Below are 15,651 nucleotides of genomic sequence, written 5' to 3' on the forward strand. Positions count from 1 at the left end.
GAATAAGATTTTTGCACTTAAAATAGGAACAACTCATCTCCATCATCTTATTTCAAGTGCAGGATGTCTAATTATCTTATTTTAGGGGTCAAAATACTCATTTCATTGACAGATCATCTTTTTTACCTGCTCAAATCAAGGACAAATACACTAACTTTAAGAACATTTTACTTAGATCCGTTTTTGCAGTGCATGGACTGAACCAGGGGCGTTGCTAGGCATGTAGTTCTACTGGGCCACCGGTCCCCTGCCGCATATCTCCCTCCTCCCATACACACACACACACACCGCCCTGCCCTGCCACATCCCTACCAAAATTACTACTTGGTATATTAATGAGTGTAAGTGTTTTTTTTTTTTTTTTTAACAAACATGAACATTTTTAACATGGCAGCAAAAGAATATAATCCATCATCCCTCATGGCGGCCGATGTTCTCCCGTCTCCCCTTGATTTCTGCCTCATCCAACTGTCCAGTTACACCACCATGAACAGCGCTGCCTTTGAAGCTGTGCCATGCCTTCATACTTTCTTTACGAGCAGGTGGTTTGTCGTGCTTCTCCAGAGCTTTTTGTCCAGTTAGTTAAACCAGAGCTCACAAATGAGTCACGTTTACCAAACATCCCACATCAGAAACAAAAAGCTGCATCTTTAGCTACAGAATACTCTAACCAGGGGAAGCTTTCAAACCATTTTGAATTAAATTAACACTTTTTTTTTTTTTTTTTTACCCCTAAACTGTGCTGGGGATCTTGCTTTTCCTCCAAGTCACAAGTCGCCCTTCTTGTTGGTGGACGCTGTTGCTCTCTCCTCCTGACTTTCACCTGTCCCTTACCTGTCAGTCATTATTCTCTACAATAAAAAAAAAAACCACACCACCATTTATTCTTATGTAGGCATCACAATATAAATGATACGTTTATTAAGGTAATACCTAGTAGGCATTACGTTAATAGACTTGCTACTAACGTTACTAACCTAATTGGCTAGTTTAAACTGCTAATTCATCACCAGACCTTACCTCTCTCTCTCTCTCATCTCCTTCCTACCGCTTTCCTGTCTCTGCTTCTTGTGAGGAATTTCCTGATATCTGTCTACAGAAGTCATGCCATAATGTTCAGTTTGTATACGGCCATTTGGTTTCACTTAAAAAATAGTAAAACAGTTGGCTCTTTATTTTCCTGTTGGTGTTTACAGGCATAGACATTAAATACGTAGACGCCTCGTTGGGCTGGTTCTGCCTATGCTGCAGATGCGTCAGAGCGTCCGCCATGTTGACTTAAACAGTATCAGAGGGACTTTAATCTCAGAATATACTCTATATTCGTAATATTTTTATTTTTGTAATATTACGAGTTTATTTTCGTATTCCTTTGGCTTTCTTCTCCTGACTTTATTCTCGTAAAGAACAAAAATAATTATAAGAATCTAACCTGGCCCTATTACTGCAGGACTAAGATAGTTCTGCAAACTGTGACTATTCTGGAAATGTTCCCCCTTAATTGTCTTAACATGACGTTTTTCTCATAATATTACCACTTTTGTCTTTTTTTTTTTACTTTATTCTCCAAATACTTTTTTCTCATATTAGTAATTTTATCTCTTTAATACTCCCCCAAAAAGTCTGTTGCTAATCTGTATCTATACCTGATCTTAAAAGCTTCACATGGTTTTATGAAATAATGAAGACCACAATGTTTAGATATAACCAATTGATTTTTATATTCATAACACATACACATATGTATATATTTCTCTCTCTCTTTCTCTGTCTTTCTCTCTGTCTCTCACTCAGTTCAGATTATGTCCAGATTATAGATGTGTGTGTGCGTGTGTGTGTATATATATATATAATCTGGACATGTGCTTATATATAAACACACACCTATTAAGAACACTTCAAAATCTATATATGCACATCGATCAAAAGTCAGTCTGGCTGCCAATCTCTATCAGTTCATCTATATATATTTTTAAAAGAATATGTAAGCTCCATCTATATCTTTTATCATAATACTTAAAACATATACACAGGGAACATAGACGTTCACTACTTTCTGCCATATACAATATGGCGCTGCCGTCGACGTGCAAACCTGCGCCCAAGTATTGTAGTTCTTTAGTCCTCCGGAAGATGGAGATGTTTACTGTTGCCCATCAAAATGAGTCCTTTTGGACCTCCAGCTCCCCACATATCCAATCACAACTCATTCTCAGACCACCACAAGCACCGGACACTTGCCCTAACCATGTCCAACCCTACCGATTTTGCTTTCTGCAGCAAGGAGAAAGTGAAGCCTTTTCCAGACGGTATGTATGGCAAATTCATGAATTTCTGCATTTTCAAAAAGCGCCAACCTCAGGTTCTTCTAATTTTTGAATGTTGTGGGTACTATTACGGTATCAAAACTAATACAAAAGACTAAGATATAAACCACCATCAACATTGAAGGAAACAGATAAAAGGCACCGCTGGGATTCGAACCCAGGATCTCCTGTTTACTAGACAGGCGCTTTAACCAACTAAGCCACGGCGCCGCTGATGTCATGATATGGAATGCCATTTATAGCGACACAACACGCCTGCATGTGCTACTTTAATGGGTTCGTCGAGCTTCACGCTGTGATTTCTACGACGGAGTATTAGGGCCACACATGGAGAGAAAAAATATTTTTGCCACGATGAGATTAAACTCGACATGTCGACTTTAAAGTCGCCCTGTCGACATTAATCTCGCCATTTCGAGAATAAAGTTGATATATCGTGGCGACTTTAATCTCGACATTCCAAAGTTTGGAGAAAAGAGCAACCGCGCTCTACAGCTGCAGTCTCTGCGTTTTAATTAAGTGTGAAGGTAGTCTTTGCCGTGCTGCAACCGTACAATCATCACTGGAAGCGGTGGCCTAACGTCTTTCTCTAGTGATGCTAACCCGGGTTCGCAGTTCTGAATTTGAGATTCTCGACATGTCGAGTTTAATCTCGTCATGGCAAAAAAAAAAATTCCCTTCATGTGTGGCCCTAATACTCCGTCGTAGATTTCAATGGAATTGGATTGAAGTCTTCTTGATATTGATCTCCTTCACTTTTGTTTATATAGAGTTAGCCAAACTCAAGCTTAATTTGTTCCGTTTAAAATATAGCCCGACAAAATTAAAGCATGCATTGCAGCTAAACACTGTACACCCATAATAAACAAGATTAGATCCAGAAAAGTGATTAAAATCACCAATCATCGGGGACTCTGCCCACGGTTGACTCACTTTGTTCATGAGCTCTGATCGCCTGTCCCCAGTTTACAGCTTCCTTTGAGCAGGGATGCCGCCCATAAAAACAAAAGCTCATATAAATATATAAAACTTTCTTCTCAGGGGCCTCTATCAGTCAGGGGCCCTTGGAATTATCCTAAACTTCCCCTTCTCATGGGACCCCTACATGTGAGTAGACTACAGTAGGTGCTTGTCTGGCATTTAATTAAGAATTTTCTTCAAACTAGTCATTTTGTACACACCTCTATATGTCCATTTATGAGTTAATGACTCATTTGGACATAATTTTATACATTAAAATCCTTTTTTATTGGCAGTATGGACTATTGTAGTCTATATATATATATATATATATATATATATATATATATATATATATATATATATATATACACACACACACATATATTTATAAATATTACATATAATACAATATTAAACCCAATTATATATCTATATAAAAAAATATATAGATATATAATTGGGTTTTTGTTTGTGTTGGTCTAAGACATAATCTTCAAAATGAAGAACACACTTGAAAGATCAACTTAAACTTCAAGCTCACAAACCACTATATTTGTGTCCCAGGAAGCAGTTCTAAAGCACGAAGAGGCACGAACAAGCACGTTCAAATCCAACCCTGGTTCTGGGTTTGCATGTTCTCCCTGTGCATACGTTGGTTCTCTCCGGGTACTCTGGCTTCCTCCCACAGTCCAAAAACCTGACTGATAGGTTAATTGGTCTCTCTAAATTGTCCTTAGGTGTGAGTGTGTGCGTGAATGGTTGTTTGTCTTGTTTGTCTCTCTGTGTTGCCCTGCGACAGACTGGTGACTTGTCCAGGGTGTACCCCGCCTCTCGCCCAGTGAACGCTGGAGATAGGCACCAGCACCCCCGTGACCTCATCAGGGATTAAGCGGGTCAGAAAATGGATGGATGAATATATATATATCTATACATACATAAATACACACACACACAACCTTCACAAGCTACAAAGGACATAATTTCTAATCTTCAAAATAATAAAGAAACCAAAGATATTTCAACAGTTTATTCAACCACTTCATAGACATTTCTTAAGAAGAGTGCTGCTTTATGTTTGGTAAGTGCAAGAACCAAAGCTTTTTACATGCACATGGCCTCAGCACAAAAACAGACTATAGCATTTTTATTTTCCATTTCACAGATTTTTTTTTCCTTTTCAAATTCCACCTCAGACTGGAGTGGCCGACAAAGCTTACCAGCAACCACTTTAATGATATACACAACAACATTTCTGCTTGAATAAAAACGCAAAGAAAACAAAAACATAAAATCCTACAAAGAAAACAAAAAGAGTAAAAAAAAAAAATAAAAATCAGAAACAAGTCCTACAAATGTTGCCGAGTGGATGAGTCCGAGAATCAATGAGAAATAATCTTTATGTCACATTGCTCAGCTGCTTGGTCTGTGTGCACATTGGTTAGTTCTTAAATTAATGTAAATACTATCAAAATAAAAATGTATGACACACTATGCAATCAAGAAGCATTTGTTTCATCTTCTCTTGTGACGCTCCCCTTAAATGAGAAGATCCCACTTTAGTGAGAGAGGAGAGAGGACAGTAGGGGCAGCTGGAGGTGAGTGGGCGGGGCATCAACTTATTTCTATGACATTCTTATGTAGGTGCAGTGTCATAGTCTGGCCTCCTCTATGTGAGCTCCTCAGACAGAGATCAAATGATTTCAGCACTTGAGTAAATAACATTAACAATTACAAGGTGCACGATGTACTGGATCTGTGTCTGTGGAACTACCAGGACATCTGAGCCTGACTTACCGCTTTGTTACTCTGCAGCTTATACACGCTCCTCCCCTTGCAGAATCAATTTATTTTATGGGGGGGTCGGGGAGATATTCATATGTATTTATGTATGTACGTCAGAGACAGATTACTGATGGGCACATTGCACGCCCTGCCCATGATGGCTGCTTTCGTCGTCGGAGCTGTCGTTGTACGCCTCTCTGCGGCCGCCAGACGACGAGCTCTGGCTGGCATCGTAATCCTGCAGGTCCACTTCCTCCGTGTCGCCGCCGATGATGGGGGGCTCCGACCGTGACGGCAGCATGTCCTCCAGCTCCTGCACAGGGTGAACAGTCGTGAGAGGAGAGCTTCGACAGGCCACTTTGTTGGGATTTCTACACATGCAGCGTTATGAATCAGAGAGTTAGCGGCTAGCTCGTCGCTCCCAAACTGTACATAGAACAAAAATGTGTTTTAACAACTCAGCGTGGTGCTGATCGTAACTAAATGACACGTCACCTCAAAAACTGGAACTCATTAGCTTATTGTTAATTTTTCAAACAATTAGCAAAAAAAAATGAAATAAAAATGAGAAAAGTTCAGGTTTTTGTAGGTTTTACTCTGACAGCTCTCTTTACTAAGACGACACGTCACACAGTCCCAACTAATGCGCTGACTAAAGGGATTTTCTGGATAATTTAACGAGTTACAAGACAGATGAGTCGTTTTTATTTCATTTCAGTAAAGCACTCTTAAATTCTCAGCAAGTAGGGAGACAAAACAGATGCACAACAGGACACTCCTGCCAGGCGCGGTGCATCACTGCCACCTAGTGGTGTTTTAGCAGGGCGTATGTAGCCGGAGGAAAAGGACAGCAGATTATCCGAGGGAATATTACAGAATAGTCAGTCTCATAGCTCAACACAGGGGTGGGCAAACTTTCTGACTCAATTCTCTGTAGGTCGCTCAGTAATTTGCTGTATTTTTCACGTTGTGGGCAGCCTCTGTTTGCAAGCCTAATGTGGGGAAATGGGCGAAAGATTGGTTAGAAATGTGTCCGGAGAATAAGGTGAGCTTGGATTTAAAGGATCTCACATGTGTGTACATGTTGTGCCCAAACTGATCTTTCCCCTGTAGCTGTAAGTTCAGCTCATTCCTGTGTGAAAATATGCCCTCAGCAGAAACAAAGTCACAAAGACAGTTCTTGTCCTTCAGCTCAGGACATTTGTTGGATTTTACAACTGGATTAATGACATGATTAAGCTTTAATACACACAAACACAGAGACTCCTGATGGAAAATAACCTCCTATTCAGGATTTCCCTCTTTCACTTCATCCTGGATTCTTTTCAGCAGCCCGACATTTTTTCCAGTTAAATGTGCCGATCCATCCGTGGCGAGTTTACTCCAAGGTAGCTTCATTCTTTCGATGTCAGCAGACAGCCAGTAATATAAATCACCTCCCCGCTTTTGTCCGTTCAGGGACTCCATGGTGACAAACTCCTCAGTCATTAATCCCTCTGATAAACATGAGGAGCTGAGCATCGTTACTTTCATCTAGGACCAGTGAATGTAACTTAAAGGACTCCACCTTTTATTTAACTGGCTGGCTTCACCAGTCAGTTCCACACGGCGAGTCGCTGTCCTGCGTGATAAACTCATCTGACACAAGACACCTGCTGTCTCGACCGCTGTTTTAAAAACCCACCTTCAGAGAAAGGCTTGCTAGCCTTTGCTAGCTTGAATGCCAGCTGAAAACCTACCTTTGTAACTGACTCTTGGATGGTAGTTTGTCGATAAAAAGAAAAGAAAAAAGAAGTAGTTTTGTTGAGTTTGTGAATCAGCCGCCAACCTCTGAGCGGTAGCCGGCCGTTGTTGTGTTGACTGTTTGCTAGCAGAGCTGGAAGGCTTTGAAGCAAAGTCACGGCTGATATTGTAGTCTTTGAAAACCGAAACCGTTTCTTGGCAAATCGAACAGAGCGTTGATCAGAGTTCAGTGAAGAAAAGATTTTGTTGTCCACTCCTTATTACACACTGGGCGCTCACTGTCCTCTTTTTTTCTTTGGTCCGCTCATTTTTACAGAAGTGTGAAGAAGTATTAACACCCCTAACAGAGGCCAATGTGGTTGGAGTGTGCCACCTAGTGGGAAACACGAGGGCATTGCAGAAAAATCCTAAATTAAAGAGGTTTGATATGTTTTTAATTAGACAAGATCGGCGGGCCGGTTTAAGAGTGTTGAGGAGCCGTAGTTTGGCCATGCCTGCTGTAGCAGCTATTAAATCACTTTAACATCCCTCGATTGTGTAGAGTGTCAACAATAACTAAACATGTGGCTCAGACCAAATGCCAGAAATTAACTTCTTACAAATTAGAGATGATTCGATAAACACTTTTGGGGGTAAACTTTGCTCTGTGCTTGGCTTCTATTAAGGTTTTTATTTAAGGAGTTTATATTTTTATTTAAGAGTAGAAGCTAATATTCTAACCCTAATAATACCAGGTCCAGTTAGAAAGGGTTGTCTGATCGTTTCTCTTGAATAAGATTAATAAAGAAATGATGTGTTAATAGAAGATGAAATTGTCATACCACCAGTTTCTCAGGGCTGATCCAGTTGTTTTCAGGGAACTGGACATCGAATTTGATAAACAGATCTCCTTTCTCAAAGGGGTTTCTGTACTGCGGCATCCCCTCTCCCCGGACCACCCTGACTGAGCCTGCAAAGACGGCATGGGTTAGAACAAGACATCATGTAAAGCACACAGTGGAGGAAATTAACTCTGTCTGCCCAGCTATCTATGCACAAATACTAAAACAATCTGAGCTGTTCTGAGACGGCACATCCCGCGTTCACTGCTGGCTGATGGCTTCTAAACTTCAGAACATTTAGGCTGTTCTTACTCCTGGAGCCAGAGCAGAAGATCAAAAACTGACCTGGTTCAATGACTTTTCCTGCAGGGTACTTGACAACAATCTGTCTTCCATCTAAATGCTTGAGCATAAACTGGAAGCCACACAGCGCCTCCACCAGGCCGATCTTATGGGTGATGTAGAGGTCGTTCCCCTCCCGTCTGAACGTCTGCAAAACACAAAACATCAAGATGTGCTAAAAACCCAGAGACAGGTCTGCTTTGGGAAATGACAGCGTTGAGCAAGAATGTGTCCAAGGGCGGCGCAAACACGTTTGAGAACCTTAGAACTGAACACAGCTGTGTTCTAAGTGGAGAACAGGACAGGAACAGAGCCTGAGGCGATGTCATTAAACGATGCTCTGCTTGAGCCAACATGAGATTCACAGAAAAGCTGCAGCAGTTCTTGTGGAGGTCCATGCTGAGTGTGTGTGTGCACATGGAGAGGTCATCCAGCTTTACAACGCTGCCTTCATCTGAGCTTTAAATGCCAGCATGTTACCTGAAGACCTCAGCTTCAAGCCTGTCAGCCATCAGGTTAGACTGACCTGTATATCTCTACGTATGTATTTCTATTTAGGTGCTGAACTATAAGCATTTCAGCCAGGCTGGCATCAGTGAGGTTTTAAAACTGCTTCTATGATCATTTCACAAACGTCTGGTTCAAACGAGGCAGCAGAGCGAGACCTTCTGACTTTTCAACCCAGAACATGCTAAATTTAAATCTGAAGCTTTGTAGGAATTTACACTATTTCCTGAAAACACAAGGCTCTTTTTGTGGTGTTAGCTGCACTAATCCATAGCACAAGATGCTACAGCAAGTTTAAAGGGTCAATTTTGTAACGCTCTTAATTTTGTCCTAAAATATGAGCAAATCCGTGTTTTAAAATGGCTGATCTCAGACACACACGGTGTGACGACACCTCTGCTCACATTTTCAATGATTGATCACATCAGGAGGGCCAGAATATTTTTATTACTATTCTTTCTTTTTACAGTTTTTAGAGATCAGCACCAGCAGCTCAAAGCTAACTCATTTGTGATGGGTTACAAACACGCGTGCAGCTCTGTGTGTGCATTAGTGTCTAGGACTGCTGAACCAATCAAATTCACACATAGACTGTTCTTCTCCAGCAGCATCCAGGAAGCAGAGCTCAGATGAAAGTGCAACAGGGCAGATGTTGTAAGCTACCATCAACAATATGTAATGATATTTCTAGAAGACTTCTCTTGGATGCAGCGTGTAGGACTGGAAAGCCGGGCTGAGGTGAAAGCAGCTGTGGTACGGGGCTCACCTACCTCGTGCTCTTTTTCATGCAGAACCAGGACTATGTCTCCAGGCTCGACCCCAGGAGCCTGGTCCGCTTCTCCTCCAAAGGTGATTTTCTGCCCGTGCTTCATGCCTTTGTCTACGTGGACCTCCAGGATCTTCACCTCCTTCACCACTTTCTTGCCTTCACATTTTTTACAACGGTCTTTCTCGCTGATGACTTCACCTGCGACACGGGGAAGAGTTGTTCACCACGGCTCTGGGACAGACGGCTGAACGCGGGCAGATAGGGCGCCGGGCCTCTCACCTTCGCCGTTACAGTCGGTGCACACGGACTGCATCTGTTGGACCATGCCTGGCGCCAGCTGTCTGATCATGATGCGCATGCCGCGGCCCCGACATGCCGTGCATTTCTGGACGGCGCCCGTCTTGCCCCCCTGGCTGCAGAGAGGGACGCGTCAAACGAGGTCGCACACAAACGACGGAGCCGACGGCGGCAGCGCCACCACCAGGACCAACTCACCCGTTGCAAGCACTGCACAGGACGTTCTTGCTAAGTTGGAGTTTCGTTGTTTTGCCGTTGTAAAGGTCATCCAGCGAGACCCTAAAGAGAAAGTGAGAGATTTAGAAACCTTGGTGTGAAACCAGATCCGTTCAGGGACAACTGAACGATTTAGGGACGATGAACCTACTTGAGTGGATGGACCATGTCCTCGCCTCTCCTTCGACCCCCATTTCTGGAGCGGCCTCCTTGTCCCCCCATGAAGCTGAAGAGTCCACCGCCAAAGATGTGGGAGAAGAGGTCGTCCATCCCCGGGCCTCCTCCGCCTCCTTCCCGCAACCCTTGCTCTCCATACCGATCATATAGTTCCTTCTTTTCAGGGTTAGTGAGCACCTCATAAGCAAAGCTGATTTCTTTAAACTACATTAAAAAAAGAAGAAGAAGAAGAATACATACACTTCAGCAAACAGAGGATATGTAACCCAGAGAAAGGGACTGGTGCAGTGAACGTAGTAAACTTGGGCTGTACTGCAGCCGTGTGTCATCACAAACACATTCCAGCAGATTTAAAGCATCAAAGCCCTGCAGCCATCGCTGAGAACTCAGCGTACAGAACAGAGCAGAACGTGGCCCTTCTTACAGCGCAGCATCCTGCTGCTCGTCACCGTTTGGAGGCAGCTTTAACCCTTTGCCAGCTTCTGCCCCCGTTAGGGGGGCTGTGTGAGAAACCAACATAACAGAGACTTTGTGCTTTGAAACAATTACTGGAATCAGAAAACTAGTTTCTCATTGAAGACTACAAGAAGATTATAATATTCACCTATCAAAAGATGTAAAAACATTTTTGGATGTTTTCCTGGTTCTGAACAATATTCACATGCTCTATTCTAACGTGATGTTAGCTCACCAGGACACACCTCTGTAGTTCAGTCCTATGACAACACAGCACCGCCTGCATCGTCACACCAACCTGACATCAGTTCAGACCCACCAGAGAACGCAGTACCCACTTTGACTAACGTCAATTTCAAGTAGATCTTTACACTTTACTCAGTCTACCAGAAGAAAACGATTGAGAGCAATTCATAACGTTCATCAGCAGGACGTCATTTAAAGGTAGAGTGGACAATTTTTCTGGCTATGTAGGCAAAAGTCTTATTTTTAATAACTGCGCATACCCAGGACCACCCAACCTGCTCTTCCACTCCTCAGGGGATCACATGAAAAAAACTCCCAAATCCACTCTGGTTTTATTTCTTCCTACTGAGGCCTTCTTCTCATAAACATGTAACACGTGTTTACTTCTTCAGACTCTCAGCTAGGTTCAAGGTATACGGTGAGAGCAGCGGAGCTACGATGAATGGCTAACACCAAAGCTAACCGCTAAGCTAACCGGATACATAAACATTAGATGTGTGCATGCACAGCCAGCAGGTGGAAACCAACAAGGAAGGAGCACACTGGAGTAATGTGAGCCAGCGGAATGATTGGCATGTGGGTTAACTAATAGATAAGGTGATTCCCCCTGAACTCAAAACCGAAAGAACATCATCCACCATACCTTTAAGATTTGTTATGAGGTTCTAAACCGTCTAACTCCATAAAAGTCAGCTGGCCCAACTGAATCAGTCAAACATAGTAGGAAAGGGCTATGAAACCTTTAGAAAATGATTAAATCAAATTCACTGTGATTTGGGCATTTGTATGTTCATCTCCCAAATTTCTAACAGAACTCAACATAAAAAGAATAAACTAATAAACAATAATTTTAAGTAAAATCACAGCTCAAAAAATTTTTGAAATATGAAAAGGTTGGATATATTTGTCACTCATTTCAAAAAGTAACTCATTACTTAGATTTATAAGCCGTAAGGTTTTGTAATTTTGATAATTATGGCTTAAGATAATCAAAGCCTAAAAGTCAGTTTCTCAGAAATTTTTTAAATTGTGAAAAATTAAATCGGAAAAACACATACACACAACAGCCTGTGCCATCTCCTCAACGGTAAGTTGTTGCTGTGAAATGTTTTGGGAACCCTGGGAACTCTCATATGATTGGCTCAGGAACCAGGTAGTGATGATGGCCAGAAACCTGTCCCTGACGCACTGCATAGGGAGAGTAAGACACCAGGTCAATGCTGAAGAAGCAGCTTGTTAACAGGGTGCTGTAGTTGAGTTGAGTAAGGAAAAAGTGGGCTAGGAAAAGATGCAACAGTGATAGCCACAGCCTTGAGGTTTGTCAAGCAGAATCCATTCAAGAACGTAGGGGAGCTTCCCAAGAAGTGGACCGAGGCTGGAGTCAGTGCACCAAGAGCCACCAAGCACAGACCAATCCTACATATGGCTGCACATGTCGCATTCCTCATGTCAAGCCAGTCCTGAACAAGAGAATGTCAGAAGTTTCTTAACTCGGCTAGAGGAAAAAGAACCGGACTGTTGCTCACTTTTCACATGAAGGTAAATTCTGTATTTTGTTTGAAAATCAAGGTCCTAGAGTCTGGAGGAAGAGAGGAGAGGCCCAGAACCCACATAGCTTGAAGTCTAACACCATGTCATCTGCCAGTGTGGGTCCACTGGGTTTTCAGCCATCTTCCAGGACAGTTTAGAGCTTCCTTCTGCTGACAAGCGTTATGGAGACGCTGAATCAATTTTCCAGTAGGACTGCAAGGAGGAAGACGAGACACACCAGACCCAACAATGCAGATGACCTGAAGGTACTTTCAAAGCAACCCGGGCTTCCACCGTGCCTCAGCAGAACCACAGGGTGGTCGCCTCCCTGCCACGCTGCAGTAATTCATGCAAAAGGAGTCCTGGTGAAGAACTGAGTGCAAAGGAATGCACATACCTTTCAGACGCCAGACATTTCCATTTAAAATATACTTTTTATTGACCTAACCAATTTTCTGAGACAAGTAACTTTAAGATTTCATAATTTAGAAGCCATAATCATCAAAACAACAAGAAATAAAAAACACGACATGTTTTACCCAATTTGTAATGAATCTATATACACAAGTCTCACTTTCTGGAGCCAGTGACAAAATATACGGAACAGGCACAGAATAATCTCTTTTTCTCAGCTGTACCTGTACGCCAGTACAGAAAGCCTCTACTGGAGGAGAGCCTAACATCAAGTGTTTACCTTGTCGCCAGCATTTGGGTTCTTGTCAGGGTGATACTCTTTTGCCAGTTTCCGATATGCCTGGAAAGAAAAAGAAGAAAATATTTTGTTTTTGTTGCCACTGTGGCTGTTTGTTGGTCTCACTTCATAAACGGTGTAACCTGGAAGTTCCCTGATCGGCTGTAGGAAGCTTGCTCACGGTTTACGCAACCACACGTGCCCGCTTAGAGAAGCCTGTTCCGGCCGGCGAAACAGACCCTGTACCCGTAATTAGTCTGCTTTTTAGAACAACCAGCCGTTTCTTTAGCAGCAGGGGACTGTTGTTCGGCTTTTACTCACCTAATTATACACCATTTAGTTCCCAAACGGACCCTTAAAATGCCTGACAACTTTATTGCTAACAAAATACAAAACCTGCTAATTAGCATCTCTTGCTAACACCTAAGGCACAACATTACTGTCCTGGCGATATATATATACATATTAAAAAAACATTAACAAAAATATTCGGACGTTACGTTCAAGAAACCAGTGGATCAACTTAGTAATAGATAAGGGATACGTGTAAATTAAAAGCCGAAAACAAACGACTTCGTCATGGTATGCGGGTTAGCTTGCATGTAGACAACGCAATTCCGCATGATATGTGACGCCAGCGTATCTGGGCTGAGTAACAAGTCAAGAAATTTGACTCAATGCACAATAAAAACGGAGCCAAAAGCCAGTAAATGATGAGTCAGTTAATTAAGAAACGTCATAAGCTATAAGCTACTGCCCCCTTTAGCTAGCCCAAAAACTACGAGCTAAGCTAGTCGTAACTAACCTCTTGTTGTATCCCTGATATCCACAACGTCTATCCAAGCACAATATTAACGATCAGAGCTTTTCCGGGGAACACAGTAACATGATTATTACAGTCCTTCAACAAACGGCGCTAACTAAAACGCCAGCCAGATTTAAACCGGAGCTAACGTGAGGTCAACAGTTACATCAGTACAAGAAACAAAACTTAACGTATCACAGTTTTGGATTAAACAGGCCAGCCCTCTAACGACTAAACAGTCGGCTTTGGACGATGCTAAATTGCCACTCGGAATGATAATGATCTAAAAAATCTATATTGGTTAAAGGTTACAGTCGCATCGTCACGTGAGCTTTCAGGCCACTCAACATGCTAGCAAGTTTAGCATGCTAGGCTAGCTCATACCCAAGCGTAGCGAACCATTTCCTGGTTCCAGAAATGTAACGTTTTATTCAAATGGTTAGCCGTCTCTTTCCGTTTACTCTGCCTTCCTCTGCTCGGTTACCTTCTTCAGCTCATTTTCAGTTGCGGACGGGGATACTCCTAGAATATCGTAGAGTCTTGTATCGGCAACATTGGCCATGGTGTTGAGGTGGATGTTGCTTCAACAGGGAGGAGGATGGACAAAGAGAAGGAGCCGGTGGAAAACGCTTTGCTCGTCTCGCGCCTCGGTTTCCGGGGTGTTCGAGTCTTGTTGCGCACACTGCTGCCCCCCAGTGGCCACAGTGCAGTACGACGGCAGCGTTCATGAGGCAGAGGTAAGAAGCCTCAAATAAGGTGGGGGGAAAAAACCTGGAGGTAGATGTATTTTTAACCATATAAGTAATTAATTTATCTACATGTCAAGGCAATGAAATGTTTTTGTTTTCAGTTGCCTTACTCTAAATCTACAGTAATTCACTGTGGCTAATGATCAATCACAAAGTTCAAGAGTCTGATGCATAGTTATGTTTTATCATAGATGTGGTCTGTAAATTTGTATTACATCCGATACACAGTACTAGAAGCGGCCAAAATGAGTTTTCTCCGTAGTGTGTCTGTGCTCTCCCTTAGAGATAGGGTGAGGAGCTCAGTCATCCGGGGAGGACTCAGAGTAGAGGCGCTGCTCCTCCACGTCGAGAGGAGCCAGTTGAGGTGGCTCGGGCATCTGGTCAGGATGCCTCCTGGACGCCTCCCTGGTGAGGTGTTCCGGGCACGTCCCACCGGGAGGAGGCCCAGAGGGAGACCCAGGACACGCTGGAGGGACTATGTCTCCCGGCTGGCCTGGGAACGCCTTGGGATTCCCCCTGAGGAGCTGGCCCAAGTGACTGGGGAGAGGGACGCCTGGGCCTCCCTACTGAAGCTGCTACCCCCGCGACCCGACCCCGGATAAGCCGACGAGGATGGATGAATGGATGGATGGATGGATGGACACAGTACTAAACTAATTTCATACGCGTTACTGTAAGGCAAGGAAAGTTTATTTGTATCGCAGATTTCATAACAAGACAATTCAAAGTGCTGTATTTTGATACCTCCAAATTTACAGAGCTATAAAGTTCAGAGAAGATGGGTGGAGTCCAGCTCCATGCTGATTATCAAACAATTAGACATCATTTGAGGATATCTTCATATTACTTAATGTAATCAGTCTGTAGTAATCCTTCTAAATAATATTCTTTTATGTGTCCTCCAGTTTTTGGGCTACAAAAGCCATCTATCCATTCATTGTCTATATCCACTTTTTTTTCAGGGTGCGCAAATTACAGAAACTTGGCTTCATTTCAGATTACCCAGACACACTTCCTCACTGTTGAGCTGTAAAACAGGATAAGTTAGAAAAAAAACCCTGAATCTATCTATCTATCTATCTATCTATCTATCTATCTATCTATCTATCTATCTATATATACATATATACATATATATATATATATGGCTGTTGCCATCCTGTGTTGGAGTCCTACCCTTACCCTGGGTCTTTCTGCATGGAGTTTGCATGTTCTCCCTGTGCATGCGTG

At 42.7% G+C, this 15,651-nt stretch overlaps 1 protein-coding gene and 1 non-coding gene across 2 annotated transcripts; both read right to left on the reverse strand.

Moving 5' to 3' along the window:
- Positions 1 to 2,463: 2,463 nt before the first annotated feature.
- On the reverse strand, positions 2,464 to 2,537 carry trnat-agu. Its single transcript has one exon. It is a non-coding gene; the product is annotated as a tRNA-Thr (tRNA).
- A 1,765-nt stretch (positions 2,538 to 4,302) lies between these two features.
- dnaja2a (DnaJ heat shock protein family (Hsp40) member A2a) lies at positions 4,303 to 14,301 on the reverse strand. The gene is made up of 9 exons (XM_021322291.2): positions 14,157 to 14,301; positions 12,871 to 12,930; positions 9,919 to 10,148; positions 9,750 to 9,830; positions 9,534 to 9,667; positions 9,256 to 9,452; positions 7,982 to 8,126; positions 7,637 to 7,764; positions 4,303 to 5,385 (listed from the first exon to the last, which is right to left on the reverse strand). Exons 1-9 carry the CDS (start codon positions 14,232 to 14,234, stop codon positions 5,197 to 5,199), a joined length of 1,242 nt encoding a protein of 413 aa, XP_021177966.2. The 5' UTR covers positions 14,235 to 14,301; the 3' UTR covers positions 4,303 to 5,196.
- Between the last annotated feature and the right edge of the window lie 1,350 nt (positions 14,302 to 15,651).

This window comes from Fundulus heteroclitus, chromosome 4, assembly GCF_011125445.2.
Source record: "Fundulus heteroclitus isolate FHET01 chromosome 4, MU-UCD_Fhet_4.1, whole genome shotgun sequence".
Taxonomy (NCBI): Eukaryota; Metazoa; Chordata; class Actinopteri; order Cyprinodontiformes; family Fundulidae; genus Fundulus; species Fundulus heteroclitus.

Bases quoted from the DNA above. Each gene is read 5' to 3' on its own strand.
- dnaja2a (XM_021322291.2), bottom strand. From the start codon at position 14,234: ATGGCCAATGTTGCCGATACAAGACTCTACGATATTCTAGGAGTATCC. The intron at 12,931-14,156 runs GTAACCGAGCAG...TTTTCTTTCCAG, and splicing joins CTGAAAATGAGCTGAAGAAG to GCATATCGGAAACTGGCAAA. The intron at 9,831-9,918 runs GTAGGTTCATCG...CTTTCTCTTTAG, and splicing joins GACATGGTCCATCCACTCAA to GGTCTCGCTGGATGACCTTT.